We start from the raw sequence: 24,154 nt of genomic DNA, 5'->3' as shown, positions 1-24,154 counted from the left end.
GAGTGTGGTTCCCCTGTGGGTTTCCAGTACCCGTGGGGCTGCGTTGCCTGTAATTAGTACCCACTATGTGAGAAACACCATAGGTATGCGTTACCTGTACGACGTACAATATTTGTGAGTAGTACCATCATGCGTGGAACACCGTGGGTCTTCGCTACTTGTGATTAGTACCCCAACATGACATATACCATCGTTCTACTTTACTAGTGATAAGTACCATTCTGAGGGGCCTTTGACCTGGATTTTGGACCCCTTTAGACATCAAGCATCCTCGATTCAGGATTGTGCTTTATAAGTGGTCCCTTGGTCAGTAATACTATTATTTATGATCTTTTTTGAGTCGGATCCACTGTTTTTTGTGTGTGTTCATGTCCATCCATTCATTCTTCATGACATTTTTTATTTTGGTCAGTGGATGATTTTGAACTTTTTGTAATTTCATTTCGTGCCATTAGGGGCCGTTGACCTCGATGTTAGGCCGCTTTAAACAACAAGCATCATCATCATCATATTTTATCACAGCTAGACTACGGCAGTGCAGCATATGGCTCAGCAAGACCAAGCGTCCTTGCGAAGCTGAACAGCATCCACCACAGCAGGGTTAGGTTGGCAATGGGAGCTTTTCGTACAAGCCCCATTGCTAGCCTGCTCGCTGAATCTGGTGTTCTACCTTTACACCTGAGACGCTGGCAAATGCTTCTATCGTATGCTGCATATTTGCGACAAATGCCACTTCATCCAAGCTATCCTTGCGTATTCAACAGTGGAAACAGTCGACTGTACGCTGCTTGTCCTCGATCAATGCAGCCGGTTGGAATACGCTTGGATAGCAGTCACAGATTTTTGCATGTACCTTCGGTTCCTTGCCTTGTCAGACAGTCAAGTGGGGTACCTCCGTGGGTAGTGCGACGACCTGAAATACTCCTGGATCTGCACACTGGCCCGAAGGAAAACGCGTACCCTTCAATTTATCGGAGGCTCTTCCTGTCCATTGTTGACCGGTTCTGAGGTTCAGTCGTCGTTTACATGGGTGGCTCGAGAACAGACACGAAAGTGGGTTGTATGTTCGTTGGCGACAGTGATAGGTTTCTTTTTGCTCTCCTGGAAATTTGTAGTGTGTACACAGCGGAGCTCTATGCCATCTGTGAAGCTCTACGGTACGCACTGTCCGATGAGCGCCAACACTTTCTTCTGTGTACTGACTCCTTGAGCTTGCTACAGTCTATTGATACCTGTTTCCCTCGGCACCCTCTGGACCTGCTGGCCGGGTGTTCGGATGCCGGCACCAGAATGACGCTTTTGTGGCTCCCAAGCCACATGGGTGTAAAGGGAAACAAGTTAGCAGATAAGGCTGCCAAGGAGACAGTTACACTGCCCCCGTTGCCTTTCAAGGTTCCAGCAAGTGATATTCACACTCAGCTGAGACGTCTGGTTATGTCCCATTGGGAGATGGAGTGGCAGGCCATTCCACTTCCAAATAAACTGAGAGCGATAAAAGGAACGGCGAAGGTATGGAGGACTTCCCTTCAGGCTTTCTCAGAGGGAAGAAGTGGTATTATGTCGTCTTGGGATCGGCCACGGTATCCTGACTCACTCCAATCTATTGAAAGGAGAACCCCCTCCGGTGTGTACTTGCAGCGATCATCTTACCGTGGTACACCTCCTTATGGAGTGTGTGGACCTGGTCGATCTGCGCCGCAGTCTTAACCTCCTGAGTACAATCTCCCTTATCCTGTGAGATGACTAGCAGTCAGCAGACCTAGTCATCCGCTTTATGAGGGATAGTGGTCTTTTTTAATCGTGTGTAATGATGTCCTTTGTCCTAGTGTATTTGTGTTAATTGTGCTTTTATCCCATTGACCTCGTTTTAGTTTGTGTTGCGTATTTTAATGTGTTATTTTAACGTCTAACGTAAATTATATCTATATATCTGTACTTCCAGGCAATGCCTTATTCCTTTGTTTCCTGTATTTCCTCTTATTTTATTAGATAGTAAGGCATTGCAAATTAGATCCACTGATTGTTTTAATCTCATATTCATTTTTCTTCATCACCAATTTTTTTTTTTTTTTTACTCTAGTCAGTGGATAAATTTTAAAATTTTAACCATCCATCATTTTGTCCATCTCGTTCCATTAGGGGCCGATGACCTTTGATGTTAGGCCCCTTAAAACAACAAGCATAATCATCATAATCACATCTCCAACAGAGTTCAAGTCTATGGTTAGCATAGTGCCGAAACAAGACGTTGATATTGCTTCTTAATCAAAGCCATTATGCCTGTCTTCTTCCCTAACATCACTAATACTTCATTACATGCTCATGCAATAAGGTTCTCTTCCAAAAAATCTTGAAAAGCCCGATCCATTCAAAACATTTGTCAGACATTGAAAAATACCATAGATAGACACAGTTTGCAACTCAACAATATCAGTAATTAATATCAATGTTAGAAGAAACCAAAGCAAGTTACTTTCTGATGTGATTGAGAATGGAACTATTGCATTTCTATTTAATTGTAATCAGTTTAGCATAAGATCATTTGTGTTATTTCATTTTCTTGATCCAGATACAGTGTTCGCTTAGAAATGAAATGTTAAGTTAAAAAGTTAAGTCGTCTTTCAACACAGAATATTGAGGTATATTCTTATACAATTGCTTCATGGTTTGTTTGTATATTTCTTTTGATTGGAACATTAGTATTACTTCAAGATACAAATTTTGTAGCCAGGCAAAATGGTTTCTGCTGTAGAATGCTGGCCTTAGATTTGGTATTTGAAAACGTCAGCAGATTTAGACATAAAAGGAACTGGGACTAAAATTCTGGCATTTGGAGAAAAGTAAAAGTGGTTAGTGGATAGTTATAAATATTGTCCATTACTGCAGAAAGACGGGTAATAATATTTGCGTTTTTGTAATAAAAATAAATATTGAACATTTTTGCATTTTTTCTGTAATTAAAAAAAAATATTGTTTACCTACTCCAATCATCCAAGTGATTCTCAAAATGATGTGTACTTTATCAGAATGCAATAACGTAGTCATTATTGTATCATTTTAGGATGCTTTCAGTGAGAACTCTGCTGGTCAATTTGTTTCTGTTTGTGCATTTTTCGTAGTTATATCAGAAAATCTTCGTTATGTCAACCTCCTAATCTCCCTCGTGCTATTTCATGTAGAAGTGGGTCCAAAAATTTTAATGGTATGTTGTGGAAGTGAGTTGATGATGTCCAACAGTAACAGTTCTTATCTGAACCAAAGAGATGATAATGTAATTAAAAATTTTAAAATAGTGTTGCCACTACTGAGTGACTGGCTGTGCTTAGTTAGCATTGATTTATTAACACTCTCCTGCCCATATTGAAATGAATGTTTTCCCCAGAATTAAAGGAATTCTTTTCAGCCATCATTCTGAAAATGCATACATTTAGGCCTATAAAAATATATATTGTACAAAAACTAATGAACATAGAAATATGATTTAGCTTCTTTCATATTCTTAATCCCTTCAGAAAAAAGGGTTAAATAACTGACACGGAATCTGCCACCTGGGAGATAGTCATAAATGCAGATCTATGATTGATTGATTGATTGATAGATTGATACCCTGCAGTAGGCTTTGACAAGTCATTAAAAGTCTGGAACGAATTATGCTCGCCGTTAAGAGTATTGGACATTATAAATTTTCCAGCTAACTCATTCCTGGTTACCAGCGTTTCACTCCCCGCGTCTAAGTTCGGCTTATCAGTTGGTAAATAGCACACCCACCAAGACGCATGGCTAGTGCATACCGTGGAGGCCACTGCGTAAGCTACTTGGTGCCACCGGCAGTGCCAATGCACTGTGAGAGACTTTGTCTCATTACCAAAAATTGATGCCTGCCTGGCCATCAGATGATACAGATGTTGATTCCCATAGGGAACCTGAAATATTTGTCCCGAATTAGTAAATTTATAATACCAATATAAATGGTCCATTATTAGACATTATAAATTTTCCAACGGACATCTATATCATCTGATGGCCAGGCAGGCATCAATTTTTGGCAATGAGACAGTCTCTCACAGTGCATTGGCACTGCTGGTGGCTCCAAGTAGCCTACGCAGTGGCCTCCACGATATGAACAAGCCATGCGTCTTCGTGGGTGTGCTATTTACCAACTGATAAGCCCAACTTAGCACACGGGGGCGAAACGCTGGCAACCAGGAATGAGTTAGCTGGAAAATTTATAATGTCCAATAACGGACCATTTATATTGGTATTATAAATTTACTCATTTGGGACAAATATTTCAGGTTCCCTATGGGAATCATCATCTATATCATTAGAGTATTTAGTTAGGGTTGTATTCTATGTCGCCAGATGGCAGGAATACTGTCCAAGTTAATGATGTGATATTTTGCATCGTCACTTTCATTTTCACATTCCACTTCACTGAGCTAACTTAAGCCACTACTAACAGTTTCACTCAGAATTATCGTTATCGTTCACCAAATGTTCAGCGTCGTTATAAAATAAAACATTTTCACGCGAAAGCGCCGACATTTTTGTTTACAGTATGTCACTGCCTTCTGTATTTTATGTTCGAATACGCCTGCTAAGGTTTTAAAAGAAGAAAACTAGTATCTTTGGTCTCTAGGAAGTGCACATGCTAGTAACAGTAAGTTTTATATTTGTCTGTCTGCCGATACATGGCTCATAAATGCGACTAGAAGTACAAGTACGCTTTTCTACACTGTGGGTGGGAGGCCCTCAGCTTTTGCACTATGCATTGCTACACTATGGGTGGGAAAAAGTTAAAGAAATTCAGAAATCTGTCATCAAGTATGACAGTTCAAACTTTATTCCTAACAGTGATCATCGGATCTTTTCACATTCACTTGAGTAAGATTCAGGGGTATGATATGCTTTTGGATTTAGCTGTGTGAGAGAAGACGAACTCTCGTGTGTGGTTTCTTGCAGTTCAAATACCATCAAATGAGTGTAACATTTTTGAAATGAAAAATCTCATTTCTGCAGGTTGGTTTCTTCCTAAAGAAAAACTCAATTTTCTTTAACCATGATATTGAGTAAAATTGCAAGGTTCCTTTGTACTTTTGTAAAAGACTTGCAACATTTGTCTTAGACAGAAATATATTGCTCTTTGTATATGATGCAGCACTTCATGACACTCTATCCTGTGCTGATCTTTTAATTTCTACATAAATATTACGTCTACTCAAATCTTTTGGTGATATTCATACCTCGGTCGACCCTTGTGTTGTTCTTATAACCTACACTTCTCTCAAAAACAAACTGAACAATTCCTGGGTGTGTCAAGATGTGTTCTATCAATCTCTCTGGTCAAATTTTCGCCCAGTTGTTCTCTTCTCACCAACTTGATTCACTATCTCATGTGTGATCTGATCTAACCATCTCACCTGTACTCACAGCACTCTTCTTTAACACCACATTATAAAAGCTTCTATTCTCCTTTCTGTACTAGTTGCGTCCATGTTTTATTTCCATAGAATACGATTCTTCACACAATATCTTTACAAACATCTTTCCAATGTGCATACCTATGTTTGATGTAATAAAGCTTTTTTTAAGTAAGGCCTTCCTTGCTTGTGCTAGTCTGCATGCATTTCATGTTGTCCATACTTCTGTCATGGTTAGTTCTCTTTGATTTCTTTTACTCCTTTATCTGCTTGAAATTGTCAAGCATTCAGGAATGGTAATCACTGTTAAATTGGTGAGATATATTGCGTGTCCAGCTGGCACCAAGGTTTTGTGATCAAGCTTTGTAGTTATATAGTAATGATTTTTAACCACCTTTCTGTGCAGACTTTGACTTACTCGTACTAACTGCATTTTTTCTTCCTTCAGCTTCTATGTGGAGCCAGCGAGCCAGAGTTGAAAACGCTCCAGTTGAGTCGTGATCCAGGAGCCTATCATTATACAAGCCAAGGCAATGCTTCGAAAGTGGAAGCTATCAGTGACCGTGGTGAATACAAGGCTACGCTTGCTGCCTGTAAGATACTGGGCTTCAAACCTGAAGAAACGGACACGATTTGGAAAATTGTTGCAGCAATCCTACATTTGGTAATGTTCATATTCTACAAGATAAACTAAGCTGTGGGTTGAAGATACCTCGTTAGCCCCCCTCTTGTCATCTACTACTACTACTACTACTACTACTACTACTACTACTACTACTACTATTACTACTACTACTACTGGCCTGATCCTTTGAATTGAGGCCCGTAGGCAACCTGCACGTCTATGAGGATGGGGCTGGTGTTTATACATGCACACAGACATACTCTGTCCCCAAGCGCGAAAGCTCTGAGCTGATTGGGAATTGAACCTGAGACCCCTTCGATCAGAGGCCAGCTTCCTAACCAGTTAGCCACAAAGCTTGACTTCAGCTATTCATGAAAGAATTTAGAAGTTAATAAAATATTATGTAAAGAATACCTAAGTTAATACAAACTTGAAGTAAAACATATTACCTAACTAGCATGTACCTGTGACTTCACCTGCATTTATTAAGTCAACCGTTAGATATTTTTAAACAGTTTATTTAAAAGAAATTGAGCATTCTATCTGCAGGCTTCTGTGAATTGATTATCTACACAATCCTCTATTTGCAGATAGCTCTGTGACCTCATTTAGTTTCACATGCTTCCATTTGTTGATAATGTATTTCATTCTAATGTTCAACTTTATGAAGGTGAAGTTGGGAGATAAAGATAAAGAAATTGGGGTAAATATCCATTTACATGAAGAGGAATTCGGGAATGGAATATTTTATGAAAGGAAATATTTGATAGATTTCAAAGTTCTTCGAAGTCATTTACGAAAAGACTAGGTAAACTTTTGATTATTTGATCAATATCATAAAAAATAAGACAATCGAAACGATCAGTTGTTTACCTAGTCTTCTCGTAAATGACATCAAAGAACTTGGAAAAATATCGAACATTTCCCTTTATAAAATATTCCATTCCCGAATTCCTCTTTGTGTAAATGGATATTTACCCCAATTTATTTGGAATTAACCATAACATCACTTTCTGTAAGAAGTACACATATAAAGCATTTTCCTAGTAGATATAATATTGTGATTAAACGTATCGATAAAAGAACGTTTGAAAAGAGGCATGGAGATGGATTCAACAGCTAATTATGAAAATGATAATATTCGGCATAATGATGACTTGAACCTATGTACCTCATATTACAAAGCAAGTGCATTAGCCATTATGCTACACGAATGCTTAGGTCGGAAACATACACTAACTTATACCAGATGTTTGAAAACTGGAAAATTAAAATTGGAAAATTAAGGCCCATTTGAGATGATTTCCAAATAGGTTTTGATTTTGGCTTTGTGGAGTTCCATCGCGAAAGCTTTATCTGACCCTGATACTGTAGATACGAGAGTCTGATGTGACCGTTACAACTCAAGGGAAGCATTCGTGTTCAAAATCGTGCAATACATACCGATCACAGTTACGGTATCTTGCTTTTATCAACACACTAAGCTAATTTAAGCTGTATGTCACCAAAAAAAATCCTCTAATAATGTTCAGCTCTCGAAACTTGCCCGATAGGTAAGGTCGTATCGGCGTCTCGAAGTGGCCGATAAATTACGTGCTGGGTAACTAGGATTTATGCTGCCGATAGCACTACGCGGGAGTGGTCAAACGGAAATATCCTATTACGGGGAGGGCAAGTTATGCGCTACTTTACCCGTAGGTGGTAAAGGAATCATTATACAAGGTGGGTTGGAGAAAACATGAACTGGGTATATGAGCGTTAGAGGGTTGGTCATACTGATCAGTAATTTGAAGAAAGTAATTCAGTATCTCATTTCATAGGCGTATACTGGATTCTAAAGTATAGATACTGAAGTTAGCCAATCAGGTAGCTTTGCAGGCAAATTCAAATGGGCTTTACGAGGCAGGTTTGCTAAATCTTCATGTAGCTTAACCCTTTCCCATGGACTATCTTTCACTGACAGTCTGGCGAAACCTAGAGTAATAATTTGCTTGTCAGGTATAATTGTGGAGTACCTTCAGTAAATAATTTATTCTTGAAAACCGCTCAAGATATTTGTTTCAGATTTTGTAACGAAGGAAAATACACCATACTTATTCAAAAATGATACAATGAGATCGCCTAATTACACGCAGGAACAGAGATCACCCCCCCCCCCCCCCCCCTAACCAGTTCAGAATGATGCATCAAGAAGCATCCAACATGGTGCGAGTTAATGTTAAGTTGCTTGTTTTCAAAGTCAGTCTGAATTGCTTGACCTGATGGGGCTCTTATTTTCTTGGTAATGCAGAGAACACAGGACTTAACCCTGAATCCCCCAATTTATTTCATTTTCGGGATCCGTCGGATGAAGATATTTAGATAGCAAATCATACTGCCTCTTGGACATACACATTATAAACTACTTTTCACTGAATGGGATTGGAAGATAGATATTATTGGAATATTATTTAATTATGTACAGGCCCATAGTCCAAAACAGAATTAACTGGGGGATTAAAACTGATAATTATTTTTTGTCCAAGTAGGCCTAATATTTTAAAGGGAGACTGTACCTTAATGAGCATTTCCTGTCCTGTGAAATATGCCGTATTTAGATTTTCCTGTACCAACTGATTCCCGCACCATTTTTATCATCATACCCAGAACTTTAAACTCGCTACCATTGCATTCGTCGACATATTAATCTAATTGATAACAAATATCCTCTTCACTCAACTGGTTATGTGCAGCCACGTTGCTGCAATATGTTTACATCCAGTCAGCTGTCTGTTCTATCTAAGAAAACATATAAAAACACTTAATTTTAGCATTCCATGCATGTCAGTGATATCTAGGAAGCATAGGGAATTCACTGGTTCCAAGAAGTTACAGTGGAACCTCGATTCACCGTTTTTGGAGGGGCCACGGAAAAAAACTTACAACACGAGAAAACGGGAAATCCGGGAATGAATGAACTATCAACAATTTGGCTAAACATCACAAAAATGAAATATGTATACTTACATAATCTTACAAACACCCCTAAACCAAACCAAACCAAACGACAGCCCCAACAGGCCTTCCGCCTACCAAGCGACCACCCTCGGTCTGAAGGCCTGCAGATTACGAGGTGACGCATGGTCAGTGCGACGAATCCTCTCGGCCGTTATTCCAGGCTCTCTAGGCTGGGGGCCGCCATCTCACCATTCAACAGCTCCTCAATTAAAGGTAATCGTAGAATGAGTGAACCTGGAACCAGCCCTCATATGGAGGTAAAAATGCCTGACCTGGCCGGTAATTGAACCCGGGCCCTCCGGGTGAAAGGCAGGCAAGTTAGACCGCGGTGCCGGTTTCAAACATTAATTATCGGTACGCGACTTAAAAATCTCGAAACTTTACATTCAGTTTTACCAGGGAAACTTCGTCAGTTTCCTCTGGAAACTTCTTTCAATTCAGCGACTTTGATTAGCCAGAGCCAAACTCTTCGAAAAATCTAATACGGTACCTGTAACGGCAAGCCAAACAACAAATGACCACAAGTAGTTTCTAATTCTCTATCTAATAAAATAAAGCACATTAGATACAAAAGCGCCCAACATGATGGCGAAATCCTCTTTATTTATCTTCCATTGTAATTTGGTCACCAGTATACTGTTCGTAATCAGTTTATGGAAATCTTGTACCGTGTAAATTAGGCCTACATTGGCTTTTCAAGGTTATGTTGAACTCGAGAATATGGTTTCGAATGTAAATATCGACCCTCAAGTTCTCAAATGCATTCAGTTCAATTCTGCCCGTCACTAATCATAATCAAATTAGAAAGAGAAAAAATATTAACACTTCCGAAATTATGATTATTCGCGACCTTGAGCTCAGCTGGAAAGCGCGCTTGCTGTACAAGTCAGTACGAGTGCGAAATGATACAAAGCTTTAAATGTAACGTGCGCAAATAAAATGACTGCCGTTTTCACAACACAAAAACGTGAAATTCCCAGTCTTATATTAGGGCGAAAACAGTAATAGGCAATCTCAAAACCTCCCATGGCTTTATGTATGTAAGGTGCAACATCTGTTCTGGTCTCGATAACATAATCGTGTACAATAATATTAAAATACTACTGTAAATTTGTGTTACTTAAGAAGGAGCAGTTTCGATTCCTGCCTGAAAGCCCAGTGACTATACAGTGCCCTGAGGGAAATGCCGAAAACCTGTTTGGTAATACACTCGAAACAAGTAAAAAAAAAAATAACTTCTAACCCTGGACATAATCTAGACATTTTGCAAGTACGAACATTTGACAAAATTCGTTTCGTGTTCAAGTAGAGCTGTCAAAGAAATGCACTCTGTTTCCTTCCAGTTGTTGTGGACACTCTCTGCTTTATGATTCTCTAAACAATACCACCGGAATGAAATGCTAAGATGGTCCCTTATGTAAGTTCACCGCCGATTGCTTTTCCAGTACAGTACTTCCTCAAATTACCGGCACCGCAGTGACGAGACGTTAACACCAAGATCCGTAAGTATGCCGTAGCCATCCTTTCGTGAGATACAGTTTCTTGAAAAACGCGTGTTTGAGGATTTAGCATTGATGGGACTGAAATTTCTGGACGGCTGGTCCGGGAAATCGTTTTTTCGAGGAATGGATAATACGGGATTTTTACAACGTAAATTAATTAGGATGCTCGCGGGACCACGTAATTTGAACGAATAATACGGGAAAACGTAGTTTCCGAGAACGTATAATCGAGGTTCTACTGTATATGTTTAGCAGACAGATGGCAGAGGAAGTCGGTTTGAAAGTAGAGTGCGCTCTAGTACGCAACCTGCGGGAGACAATGTGCAACTCCAGTATGCTTTATTACGCAACCCAGGGAAAGAGCTAAGATGGGCTTGAGAGCCATGCTGAGAAATCAACATCAAACACACACACCGTTGGTTTCAGCTAGTGTCAGTGTAGCGTATTTGCTGTGGCGCAATCCTGTCAGCACGGAGGTTTGTATTGAAATCCTTCCCCTGGTGGTTTTCCCTCCCCTCCCCCGATTCGTGCTCTCAAGCCGGTATTAAGCCACCTGCAGATTTAGCAACACTGCCTCGCAAAGCCCCTTTAAATTGTCCCACATAGCGATCTGATTGGCTAATGTTAGCAGCTGATAAAATGACAGCAGCGCGAGATATTGAATTAATTTTTTTCAAAATATTTACCAGTATGACCAACTCTCTAATGCTCATATACCCGGTTTATGTTGTGTCCGACCAGCCTGTACAATCCATTCACTCATTCATTCATTCATTCATTCATTCATGCTGTAAAGACAATACAACCTCTTTCCTGTCCTTTGTTCGTGTCATCTTAGCATGATTTTCTCATCCCACTCTCCTTCTGATTTCTTTTAAATACTCTTCCTTAGGTTAACCCTTCCCTTTCTTTCCTAGAATGTCGCCTTCAAAATATTTGCAATGATGCCGGCCCCACGGTGTAGGGGTAGGGTGCCTGCCTATTACCCGGAGGCCCCAGGTTCGAATCCCAGCCAAGTCAGGGATTTTAATCTGGATATGAGGGCTGGTTCGTGGCCCACTCGGCCTGCATGATTACAATTGAGGAGCTATCTGATGGCGAGATGGTAGCCCTGGTCTAGAAAACCAAGAATAATGGCTGTAAGGATTCAACGTGCTGACCACACGACACCTCGTAATCTGCAGGCCTTCGTGCTGAGCAGCAGTCGCTTGGTAGGCCATGGCCCTTGGGGGCTGTTGCGCCATGGGGTTTTGGTTTTGGTTTTTATGTATCTAATGATATGTCCAATAAATGTAATTTTCCAGTTTGCTTTTCTTTTAACCATATTCTGTGTTAATTCTTCGCAATTTTTCTTTCAGTCCTGCTTGTTCTTCTCCATTTGCACCATAAGCTCGTTTCTGCTACTTCTCCTGTTTTCACTTCCATAGGGCAGTGTACTCCATACAAATGATTTTGCAGATGATTTCCTAATCTCTGTTCATGTGCTTACTGGTCAAAATATTTTTTTTGTGCCATTCTTCTCTTCACTTCGGTCATGCATCTGTTCTCATTGATAATCATAACATCTTAGATAATAGTATTCCTTTACTTAATTACTGTTGGTGCCATAGGTCTGTATATTGGTTTTGTTTTCTCATTATAAAGTATATAATGCGATTAATGAACAGTAGAAGAATCTGAAATGAGGTTAAATGAAAGAAAAGTTGCAAGGGACTTATTCAGTGCTTTTGTTGTTTTAATCAGAACATAAAACAAGCCTGTTTTCGGGCCCTCTGTGAACAAACCTAGACTTCAAAACTCCACAAAATACAAATGTGCCATGTGAAATGGATCATCAGATTTTTTATTTCTTGTTAATTGTTCATGTTTGTGGGTTACTGTAGTCACGTCCTAGTTCGTGAACCATGGGCAACGGCTGAGTGGCCTAGTAAGTGGTCCTGAGAGTCGGGATACCAGTTGCTATGGAATGGGAGTGGGCATCTCGGACATATTTTGAGTCGTGGCCCTCCTTGTGCTCAGGCGGCTAGGACTACACAATTCACCGGTGGTCCATAACCCGTTAGAGGAGAGATCCTCACTTGGACTATGTGCAAGTAGGGCAGCATCCTGCTTCATGAATTTACCGAGCTCAGAACACTTTAAGCAAGCCTCGGACCTATGGGAGTAATGGAGTCCCACTCCCATTTGACAGGCGAGGGACTCCTTGGAAACAACTTGGCGAACGAAATGGAATTCGATGGGGAGCTATCAATATTAATGAGGCTTATGGAAGAAAGAAGGTAGAACTTGCTGAGTCAGCAAAGAGGATGCATCTGGATGTGCTAGGAGTAAGTGATATTCGGGTAAGGGGAGATAAGGAGGAAGAGATAGGAGATTATAAATTGTACTTGACGGGTGTTAGAAAGGGAAGGGCAGAGTCTGGGGTAGGGCTCTTTATCAGGAATACCATTGCACGCAACATAGTTTCTGTTAGGCACCTAAGTGAGGGAATGATGTGGGTAGATTTGTCAGTGGGAGGAATTAGGACAAGAATTGTGTGCGTGTATTCACCATGTGAGGGTGCAGATGAGGATGAAGTTGACAAGTTTTATGAAGCATTGAGTGACATCGTGGTCAGGGTCAACAGCAAGGATAGAATAGTGCTAATGGGCGATTTCAATGCGAGAGTTGGGAATAGAACTGAAGGATACGAAAGGGTGATTGGTAAATGTGGGGAAGATATGGAAGCTAATGGGAATGGGAAGCGTTTGCTGGACTTCTGTGCTAGTATGGGTTTAGCTGTTACGAATACATTCTTCAAGCATAAGGCTATTCACCGCTACACATGGGAGGCTAGGGGTACCAGATCCATAATAGACTATATCTTAACAGACTTTGAATTCAGGAAATCTTTTAGGAATGTACGAGTTTTTCGGGGGGTTTTCGATGATACAGACCATTATCTGATCTGTAGTGAACTAAGTATCTCTAGGCCTAGGGTAGAGAAAGTGAAATCTGTCTGCAAGCGAATAAGGGTAGAAAATCTCCAGGACGAGGAAATTAGACAGAAGTACGTGGATATGATTAGTGAGAAGTTTCGAACAGTAGACAGTAAGCAGGTTCAGGATATAGAGAGTGAATGGGTGGCATACAGGGATGCTGTAGTAGAAACAGCTAGGGAATGCCTAGGAACAACTGTGTGTAAAGATGGGAAAAGGCGAACATCTTGGTGGAATGAGGAAGTGAGAGCAGCCTGTAAACGTAAAAAGAAGGCTTATCAGAAATGGCTCCAAACAAGGGCCGAGGCAGACAGGGATTTGTACGTAGATGAAAGAAACAGAGCGAAACAAATAGTTGTTGAATCCAAAAAGAAGTCATGGAAAGATTTTGGTAATAACCTGGAAAGGCTAGGTCAAGCAGCAGGGACACCTTTCTGGACAGTAATAAAGAATCTTAGGAAGGGAGGGAAAAAGGAAATGAACAGTGTTTTGAGTAATTCAGGTGAACTCATAACAGATCCCAGGGAATCACTGGAGAGGTGGAGGGAATATTTTGAACATCTTCTCAATGTAAAAGGAAATCATCATGGTGGTGTTACAAACAGTCAAGCTCATGGGGAGGAGGAAAATGATGTTGGTGAAATTATGCTTGAGGAAGTGGAAAGGATAGTAAATAAACTCCATTGTCATAAGGCAGCAGGAATAGATGAAATTAGACCTGAAATGGTGAAGTATAGTGGGAAGGCAGGGATGAAATGGCTTCATAGAGTAGTGAAATTAGCGTGGAGTGTTGGTAAGGTACCTTCAGATTGGACAAAAGCAGTAATTGCACCTATCTATAAGCAAGGGAACAGGAAGGATTGCAACAACTATCGAGGTATCTCATTGATTAGTATACCAGGCAAAGTATTCACAGGCATCTTGGAAGGGAGGGTGCGATCAGTCGTTGAGAGGAAGTTGGATGAAAACCAGTGTGGTTTCAGACCACAGAGAGGCTGTCAGGATCAGATTTTCAGTATGCGCCAGGTAATTGAAAAATGCTACGAGAGGAATAGGCAGTTGTGTTTATGTTTCGTAGATCTAGAGAAAGCATATGACAGGGTACCGAGGGAAAAGATGTTCACTATACTGGGGGACTATGGAATTAAAGGTAGATTATTAAATTCAATCAAAGGCATTTATGTTGACAATTGGGCATCAGTGAGAATTGATGGTAGAATGAGTTCTTGGTTCAGGGTACTTACAGGAGTTAGACAAGGCTGTAATCTTTCACCTTTGCTGTTTGTAGTTTACATGGATCATATGCTGAAAGGTATAAAATGGCAGGGAGGGATTCAGTTAGGTGGAAATGTAGTAAGCAGCCTGACCTATGCTGACGACTTGGTCTTAATGGCAGACTGTGCCGAAAGCCTGCAGTCTAACATCTGGGAACTTGAAAATAGGTGCAATGAGTATGGTATGAAAATTAGCTTCTCGAAGACTAAATTGATGTCAGTAGGTAAGAAATCCAACAGAATTGAATGTCAGATTGGTGATACAAAGCTAGAACAGGTCGATAATTTCAAGTATTTAGGTTGTGTGTTTTCCCAGGATGGTAATATAGTAAGTGAGATTGAATCAAGGTGTAGTAAAGCTAATGCAGTGAGCTCGCAGTTGCGATCAGCAGTATTCTGTAAGAAGGAAGTCAGCTCCCAGACGAAACTATCTTTACATCGGTCTGTTTTCAGACCAACTTTGCTTTATGGGAGCGAAAGCTGGGTGGACTCAGGATATCTTATTCATAAGTTAGAAGTAACAGACATGAAAGTAGCAAGAATGATTGCTGGTACAAACAGGTGGGAACAATGGCAGGAGGGAACTCGGAATGAGGAGATAAAGGCTAATTTAGGAATGAACTCGATGGATGAAGCTGTACGCATAAACCGGCTTCGGTGGTGGGGTCATGTGAGGCGAATGGAGGAGGATAGGTTACCCAGGAGAATAATGGACTCTGTTATGGAGGGTAAGAGAAGTAGAGGGAGACCAAGACGACGATGGTTAGACTCTGTTTCTAACGATTTAAAGATAAGATGTATAGAACTAAATGAGGCGACAACACTAGTTGCAAATCGAGGATTGTGGCGATGTTTAGTAAATTCTCAGAGGCTTGCAGACTGAACGCTGAAAGGCATAACAGTCTATAATGATAATGTATGTATGTATGTATGTATGTATGAATACATTCTTCAAGCATAAGGCTAATTCACCGCTACACATGGGAGGCTAGGGGTACCAGATCCATAATAGACTATATCTTAAGACTTTGAATTCAGGAAATCTGTTAGGAATGTACGAGTTTTTCGCGGATTTTTCGATGATACAGACCACCATCTGATCTGTAGTGAACTAAGTATCTCTAGGCCTAGGGTAGAGAAAGTGAAATCTGTCTGCAAACGAATAAGGGTAGAAAATCTCCAGGACGAGGAAATTAGACAGAAGTACATGGATATGATTAGTGAGAAGTTTCGAACAGTAGACAGTAAACAGGTTGAGGATATAGAAAGTGAATGGGTGGCATACAGGGATGCTGTAGTAGGAACAGCAAGGGAATGCCTACGAACAACTGTGTGTAAAGATGGGAAAAGGAGAACATCTTGCTGGAATGAAGTGAGAGCAGCCTGTAAACGTAAAAAGAAGGCTTATCGAAATGGCTCCAAACAAGGACCGAGGCAGACAGGGATTTATATGTAGATTAAAGAAACAGAGCGAAACAAATAGTTGTTGAATCCAAAAAGAAGTCGTGGGAAGATTTTGGTAATAACTTGGAAAGGCTAGGTCAAGCAGCAAGGAAACATTTCTGGACAGTAATAAAGAATCTTAGGAAGGGAGGGAAAAAGGAAATGAACAGGGAGTAATTCAGGTGAACTCATAATAGATCCCAGGGAATCAGTGGAGAAGTGGAGGGAATATTTTGAACACCTTCTCAATGTAAAAGGAAATCATTCTGGTGGTGTTGCAAACAGCTAAGCTCATGGGGAGGAGGAAAATGATGTTGGTGAAATTATGCTTGAGGAAGTGGAAAGGATGGTAAATAAACTCCATTGTCATAAGGCAGCAGGAATAGATGAAATTAGACCTGAAATGGTGAAGTATAGTGGGAAGGCAGGGATAAAATGGCTTCATAGAGTAGTAAAATTAGCATGGAGTGTTGGTAAGGTACCTTCAGATTGGACAAAAGCAGTAATTGCACCTATCTATAAGCAAGGGAACAGGAAGGATTGCAACAACTTATGTGGTATCTCATTGATTAGTATACCAGGCAAAGTATTCACTGGCATCTTTGAAGGGAAGGTGCAATCAGTCGTTGAGAGGAAGTTGGATGAAAACCAGTGTGGTTTCAGACCACAGAGAGGCTGTCAGGATCAGATTTTCAGTATGCGTCAGGTAATTGAAAAATGCTACGAGAGGAATAGGCAGTTGTGTTTGTTTCGTAAATCTAGAGAAAGCATATGACAGGGTACCGAGGGAAGAGATGTTCACTATACTGGGGGACTATGGAATTAAAGGTAGATTATTAAAATCAATCAAAGGCATGTATGTTGACAATTGGGCTTCAGTGAGAATTGATGGTAGAATGAGTTCTTGGTTCAGAGTACTTACAGGGGTTAGACAAGGCTGTAATCTTTTGCCTTTGTTGTTAATAGTTTACATGGATCATCTGCTGAAAGGTATAAAATGGCAGGGAGGGATTCAGTTAGGTGGAAATGTTGTAAGCAGTTTGGCCTATACTGACGACTTGGTCTTAATGGCAGACTGTGCCAAAAGCCTGCAGTCTAATATCTTGGAACTTGAAAATAGGTGCAATGAGTATGGTATGAAAATTAGCCTCTTGAAGACTAAAGTGATGTCAGTAGGTAAGAAATTTAACAGAATTGAATGTAAGATTGGTTATACACAGCTAGAACAGGTTAATAATTTCAAGTATTTAGGTTGTGTGTTCTCCCAGGATGGTAATATAGTGAGATTGAATCAAGGTGTAGTAAAGCTAATGCAGTGAGCTCGCAGTTGCGATCAGTAGTATTCTGTAAGAAGGAAGTCAGCTCCCAGACGAAACTAGCTTTACATCGGTCTGTTTTCAGACCAACTTTGCTTTACGGGAGTGAAAGCTGGGTGGACTCAGGATATCTTATTCATAAGTTAGAAGTAACAGACATGAAAGTAGCAAGAATGATTGCTGGTACAAACAGGTGGGTACAATGGCAGGAGGGTACTCCGAATGAGGAGATAAAGGCTAATTTAGGACTGAACTCGATGGAAGAAGCTGTACGCATAAACCGGCTTCGGTTGTGTGGTCATGTGAGGCGAATGGAGGAGGATAGGTTACCTAGGATAATTATGGACTCTGCCATGGAGGGTAAGAGAAGTAGAGGGAGACCAAGACGGCGATGGTTAGACTCGGTTTCTAATGATTTAAAGATAAGAGGTATAGAACTAAATGAGGCCACAACACTAGTTGCAAATCGAGGATTGTGGCGACGTTTAGTAAATTCACAGAGGCTTGCAGACTGAACGCTGAAAGGCATAACAGTCTATAACGATAATGTATGTATATGTATGTATGTAAATAATATGAACATGGTAATTATGCCATTCATAAGGATGTTGAACACAACTTTTTCTGACTTTGTTGTAATGAGAAACCTGTTAACATTAAATTAACAATATTTTAAGCAATGAAAAAAACTGTTTTTAAAAATCTGTTACAGGACACTTACTGCTATGACATATGAAGATTTACTAGGATTGTATGGTATTTTTATTTTATTGAGTTGTAAAGTTATGGGTTGTCAATAGAAGGTTGAAAGACACTCTCATTTGAGCATATCAGCAGCACCCCTAAGTTTTGATAGAGATTGGTCTATCTGTTTGTCTTTTATTAATGTTTAAACTCAAAACATCAATACTTTTGAATCCAAGCCTTTTTGTATAGACTGCAAAATGCTAGGCATCCCAAGTAATACTATAAAAGAAATTGCAATCTCAGCATTTAAGGGATATGTCGCGATTTTACAAAATCACTTAATTGCTATGGAGCAATGTCCTATTGTCCTTCATCCTTTCCACTATTTTCCTATCTTTTATCAGCAGTTGTATAATTAGATTATTTGTCTTTGTTGTGTTTCGTCCTTGTGGCATCCTTGATAATTTTCAGGAAGCTAATAAGATAAAATACATTTTGAATGATTAACTATATATCTCATAGATATATCATCTCCATTAAGATGGCAATTCTCCAAAACTACTGAAGACTTCAGTTCAGTGATCTTAGGGACTCAGTGTAACAAAGTGTTTCTCTTATCCTGTATTCTTTGGAAGGATGGCTGTCATATCTTCATTTACCTCTTAGGTACACAGGATTCTAAACATGATGTAAAATGAGGCAACTGCTTGTTTGCTCTTCAAATAAACAAGCATCTGCCTATCTCGATGTTGAGGAAACATTTGACTCCCAGGCAATAATTCAAAGATTTCACCAGTGTTATAAGGTGGTATTCTTGAAACTTTTTTTTTGTTTTTGTTTTTGTTAAAGGCAGTTTCATCTATTACAAATGCTATAAATTCAGATACTGTATTTACTCTCATATCAGCAGCACCCCTAATTTTTGATAGAATATTTGCAAAAATGTTTGCACCGATTAAGAGCCGCATATCCAATTTGTGGACTTGTTGCATGAAAGTGCATCTGCAGTAACAAACAGAAACGGCCACTGCTGCACACACAGTCTGAACTTTTTCTGTACTCAACCATTGTGGAGTTTGTTAGTAAATACAGTATTTTTCACGGGGAAAGTTAACAGTTACACGGCTACATTCAAGCTAAAAGTGTGAAATTCGCAGGAAAAATGACAGAGCAGCGGGCCATGAGGTTTCTGTTGATGAAAAACGTTTGAGAAATTAGAGAAAGCAGCAAAACAGACCCAAAACCAGGCAAGTTACCGGGTGCTGAAGAAGCATTACTGTGATGGGTGAGTGTGATGCGGAACAGCAGTTGCAGTATTTCTGACAAAATCTCCTCTCACAGATCGGTAATGCTGACCAAACCCTTGTGTTGGTTTTTTTTTTTTTTTTTTTTTTTTTTTTTTTTTTTTTTTTTTTTTGCTAGGGGCTTTACGTCACGCCGAACCCTTGTGTTTATTGACATGTCAAGGAACACTACTGTTTCTGAGAAGGGAGCGACAAGTGTTCTAATTAAAACTACTGTCAACTTACGTTGTACTGTGATGTTGGCCATTACTCCTGACAGCAGTAAACTACCTCTGTATATTATATTTAAATGCAAAATATTACCAAAGAACAACACATTCTTGACTGGTATTCTCAAGACAAAAGTGAAACTATCCACTGTGCTTGTGATTCTGAGTAAATGTTCATAAGCATTGCTTTTTAAATTACATTGTACTGTGTGATTATAATGTGTTTCTTCTCCCAAGTTTGTTTAAATGTAAACAATCTTGTCCCTCTGCAAATGAAGGGCCTAGTGTTGGTAAACTAAGAATGGAATATAAACTAATAAGTAGCCACTGTGTACAGTTTCAATGTTAATTTTTTGTACATTTGTCGCACCGACACAGATAGGTCTTACGGGGACAATGGGAAAGGAAAGGCCTAGGAGTGGTAAGGAAGTGGCCATGGCCTTAATTATGGTACAGCCCCAGCATTTGCCTGATGAAAAAAGGGAAACGCGCAAAACCATCTTGAGGGCTGCCGACTGTGGGGTTCGAAGCCACTATCTGCCGGCTGTAATCTCACAGCTGTGCACCCCTAACCGCATGGCCAACTCGCCTGGTAGAGAATTTACTACAGATAAGAATATCCTTACCCACATGCCAGACCTTGTAAGTCAGAGATTACATCCTGTGGGATTCCTTAAGCGTTAATGCAAAGAAAAGCGCAAAGTAAGATGTAGTTTTTAGTGATAAATGATAATCTATTTAAAGATCATCTCGAGTGGTGAACATGGTGCATAAATTTCTGAGAATTTTCTACAGATAAGAATATCCTAACCCGCATTCCCATGCCTGTAAGCAGAGATTGCCTACTGTGGGATTCTTTAAATGCTTGTGCAAAAATTGTAAATGTTTCCAGATGTAAATTAAGTAGGGCAAATGGGGGGAATTTTTAAATGTGTGTTCATTCAGGATGGTTTTGTTATCTTTTTTTGCAGTGTAAGTTTTGATTGCTTCTTTTATATTCAATTATTTACTTTTATTTTTGATGCGCAAGATTTTTGGATCTGTGCTGATGCCATTAAATTTCATTATGGCTTTCAGGGAAGCTGCATTGAAATCATTGCTCATTTTATGTATGTTTGTGCGCAATATTTACCATGCTTAATTTGACATTGAATGTACTGGTCTCTGCCCATGTTATAATGTTGTACTAGTCAAAAGCCATACTGGCAATAGTGCAGAATCTTTGTTTTTATATAAATACCTCTCTAATAATAGTTTCAATGGTTACAATATGTCCCCTGGGTCTTTTAAAAATTTAGTCTGAAAATTTTCCGCATAATAGCCACACCCCCTATTTTGGGACCTTAAAATTGGCATAAAAGTGGGGCCGAAATTCTAGTAAACACAGTAAGTTTCATTTTTAGTATTCAGGACCACGAAAACATTAATCAAAATACCATGTAGTATTTAGGATTATATTTGTATCCCAGATGTTTGTTTGACCACTGTATGTTTACCTCTTTGTAGGGAAATGTGAAATTCAAAACTCAAGATGAGTCCGCAAAACCAGCTGATCCATCTATAATTGCAAAAGTTGCATCTTTATTGACTGTGACTCCCAACGATTTGTCTCAAGCACTCAGCGAGCGTGTGATAGCAGCAAGAGGAGAAGTTATGCAGAAAACTCACACTTTGGCTGAGGCTGAATATGGCAGGGATGCTTTGGCCAAGGTAAGAGATTTTTTAATTTGTTTGTTGTAAGTAAATATTCATCTATACTGTATAGATTATTCTCTGGGTTAAATTATAGTGAGGTTGATCGTAGCCTGCATGTGGTAGCCCCTTGACGTTATCCCGCTTATCTGCTTGCTGTCTGAAACTTTAAAACACTGTCAGATGAAATGTTCTTGATCTTTCATGAAAATAATTGAAGCAAATTCTTGTTATGAGCAATTGGAAACGATGATTGATCATTATCATTACACGTCATATTAAAACAATGTACGTATAATATATATTTTCTTGTATAATTAACCCACATTTTTGACAGAAAATACAGGCAAAAAATTCATTTATAATGTCCAATAACGGACCAACTATATTGGTATTATAAATGTACTCATTCGGGATAAATATTTCAGGTTCCCTATGGGAATAAACATCTAGATCACATACAATTTAGTCGAGCAGCTCGTCTCCTTCCTCCCAAGTCTCCCCAGCCCAAACTTTGCAACATTTTTGTAACGCTACTCGTTTTTCTGAAATCACCCAGAATAAATTGAGCTGCTTTTCTTTGGATTTTTTTCCAGTTCTTGAATCAAGTAATCCTGGTGAGGATCCCATACACTGGAACCATACTCTAGTTCGGATCTTACCTGAGACTTATATGCGCTCTCCTGTACATCCTTACTACAACCCCTAAGTACCCTCATAACCATGTGCAGAGATCTTTATTTACAATCCATTTATGTGATAACTCCCATGAAGATCTTTTCTTATATTAACTCCTAGATACTTACAGTGATCCCCATAAGGAACTTTCACCCCATCAATGCAGTAATTAAAACTGAGAGGACTTTTCCTATTTGTGAAATTCACAATCTGACTTTTAACCCCGTTTATCAACATACCATTGCCTACTGTCCATCTCACAACATTATCAAGGTCACTTTGCAGTTGCTCACAATCGTGTAACTTATTTATTACTCTATACAGAATAACATCATCTGCAAAAGGCCTTATCTCTGATTTCACTTCTTTACTCGTATCATTTATATATATAAGAAAACATAAAGGTCCTCTTAATTATCACAGGGTCAGATAAAGCTTCGTCTACTCTAATTCTCTGAGATCTATTTTCTAGAAATATAGCAACCCATTCAATCACTTTTTTGTCTAGTCCATTTGCACTCATTTTTGCCAGTCATCTCCCATAATCCACCCTATCAAATGCTTTAGACAGGTCAATCGCAATACAGTCCATTTGACCACCTGAATCCAGGATATCTGCTGTATCTTGCTGGAATCCTACAAGTTGAGCTGCCTTCTATCAAACCAGTTACCAGTTTTGCAAACATGTCTAATATAATCAGAAAGAAAGTATTCCCAAAGCTTACATGCAACGCATGTCAAACTGACTGGCCTGTAATTTTCAGCTTTATGTCTATCACAGTTTCCTTTATACACAGGGGCTACTATAGCAACTCTCCATTCATTTAATATAAGCTCCTTTATGCAAACAATAATCAAATAAGTAGTTCATATATATGGCGCTATATTCCAACCCATTGTCTTGAGTATATCCCCCGAAACTTCATCAATTCCAGCTGCTTTTCTAGTTTTCAACTTTTGTATCTTATTGTGAATGTTGTTGTTATCATAATACTTTAGTATTAGTCACCGCCTCTATCTGGGCATTATCCTTGTAACCAACAATCGTTACATACTGCTGACTGAATACCTCTGCCTTTTGAGGATCCTTGCGTACACACTTCCCTTGTTCATTAATGATTCCTGGAATGTCCTTCTTGGAACCTGTTTCTGCCTTTAACATTATATCCTTAAGAAATATACTTGCAAAATCGTATAATACAATGTTTCAATGATAAAAACAAGAATGAAAATGAGAAAATATGAAAATAAGATGCCATCTAGACAATCAACAATGTTCTGCATTTCTTGTTAGTAGTTCCTAACAGTGTGGTATGTCTCAAAACAAGGGCAGCACACAGTGATACATCACGCTCCTTACAGCCAGCACACAATGGTACATCACACTCCTTACAGCAGTATATTGTCTCTTTCCTTGCCTTATATGAGGTACACACTACACACCTCTTCCTGGAGTGTGCGTGGGATGAAGATTCTGGGTTCAGGGATATGAAATGCCTACTTTTGAGGCGAAGTGGTGTTTCAATGCTTTGCCACCCTATTCTCTTTGGCTTCACAGCAGCAGTGTTGTACTTTTCTGTCAACGATGATGCTAATTTCAGCCTGAAATTTAGCTGAGAATCAGCACCTCCAAGTTTTCTGACCAGAGTATAGGAGTTGAACACTGCAACATCCAACAGATGACAGAACATTTTCATGTAATATTTTGTTAGTGTTCCCCTTGCCATTGAATAGGTAATCATGCACTGGTCTGACAAATCTACTCCTCTCATTCCTTTCCTGTAATCTACACTCATTACTGGTTTGAAAATTATCCCCCCACCCTTCTTCTTCTTCACAATTCTTACTTCCTTATGATGGATAGTTAACATATGAATGTCCTTTTCGTCTTTCCACTTGAGTGCCACCAACTTGTTCCTGTACCAGATGGAAAATTCCCCTTTCTCCAGTCGTTTAATCTTTATATCCTTTGGTATCCCCTTCCTATTTATTTCCAACTGTTCCAACAGCATCTGTCTTCATTCTTCAA

General features: G+C 39.5%; 1 protein-coding gene across 1 annotated transcript in view; it reads left to right on the top strand.

The window, feature by feature from the left end:
* Positions 1-24,154, top strand: part of Myo31DF (Unconventional myosin ID) — a 315,587-nt gene that overhangs the window by 89,572 nt on the left and 201,861 nt on the right. The window contains exons 5-6 of the mRNA XM_067142074.2: positions 5,869-6,084; positions 21,262-21,465. Coding sequence (XP_066998175.2) covers positions 5,869-6,084; positions 21,262-21,465 — 420 coding nt within the window. The remainder of the gene's footprint in view (positions 1-5,868; positions 6,085-21,261; positions 21,466-24,154) is intronic.

Source organism: Anabrus simplex, chromosome 2 (assembly GCF_040414725.1).
Source record: "Anabrus simplex isolate iqAnaSimp1 chromosome 2, ASM4041472v1, whole genome shotgun sequence".
In the NCBI taxonomy this organism is placed as follows: domain Eukaryota; kingdom Metazoa; phylum Arthropoda; class Insecta; order Orthoptera; family Tettigoniidae; genus Anabrus; species Anabrus simplex.
The sequence above is the reverse complement of the archived record's forward strand: the minus strand, read 5'-3'. Positions and strand labels throughout refer to the sequence as shown.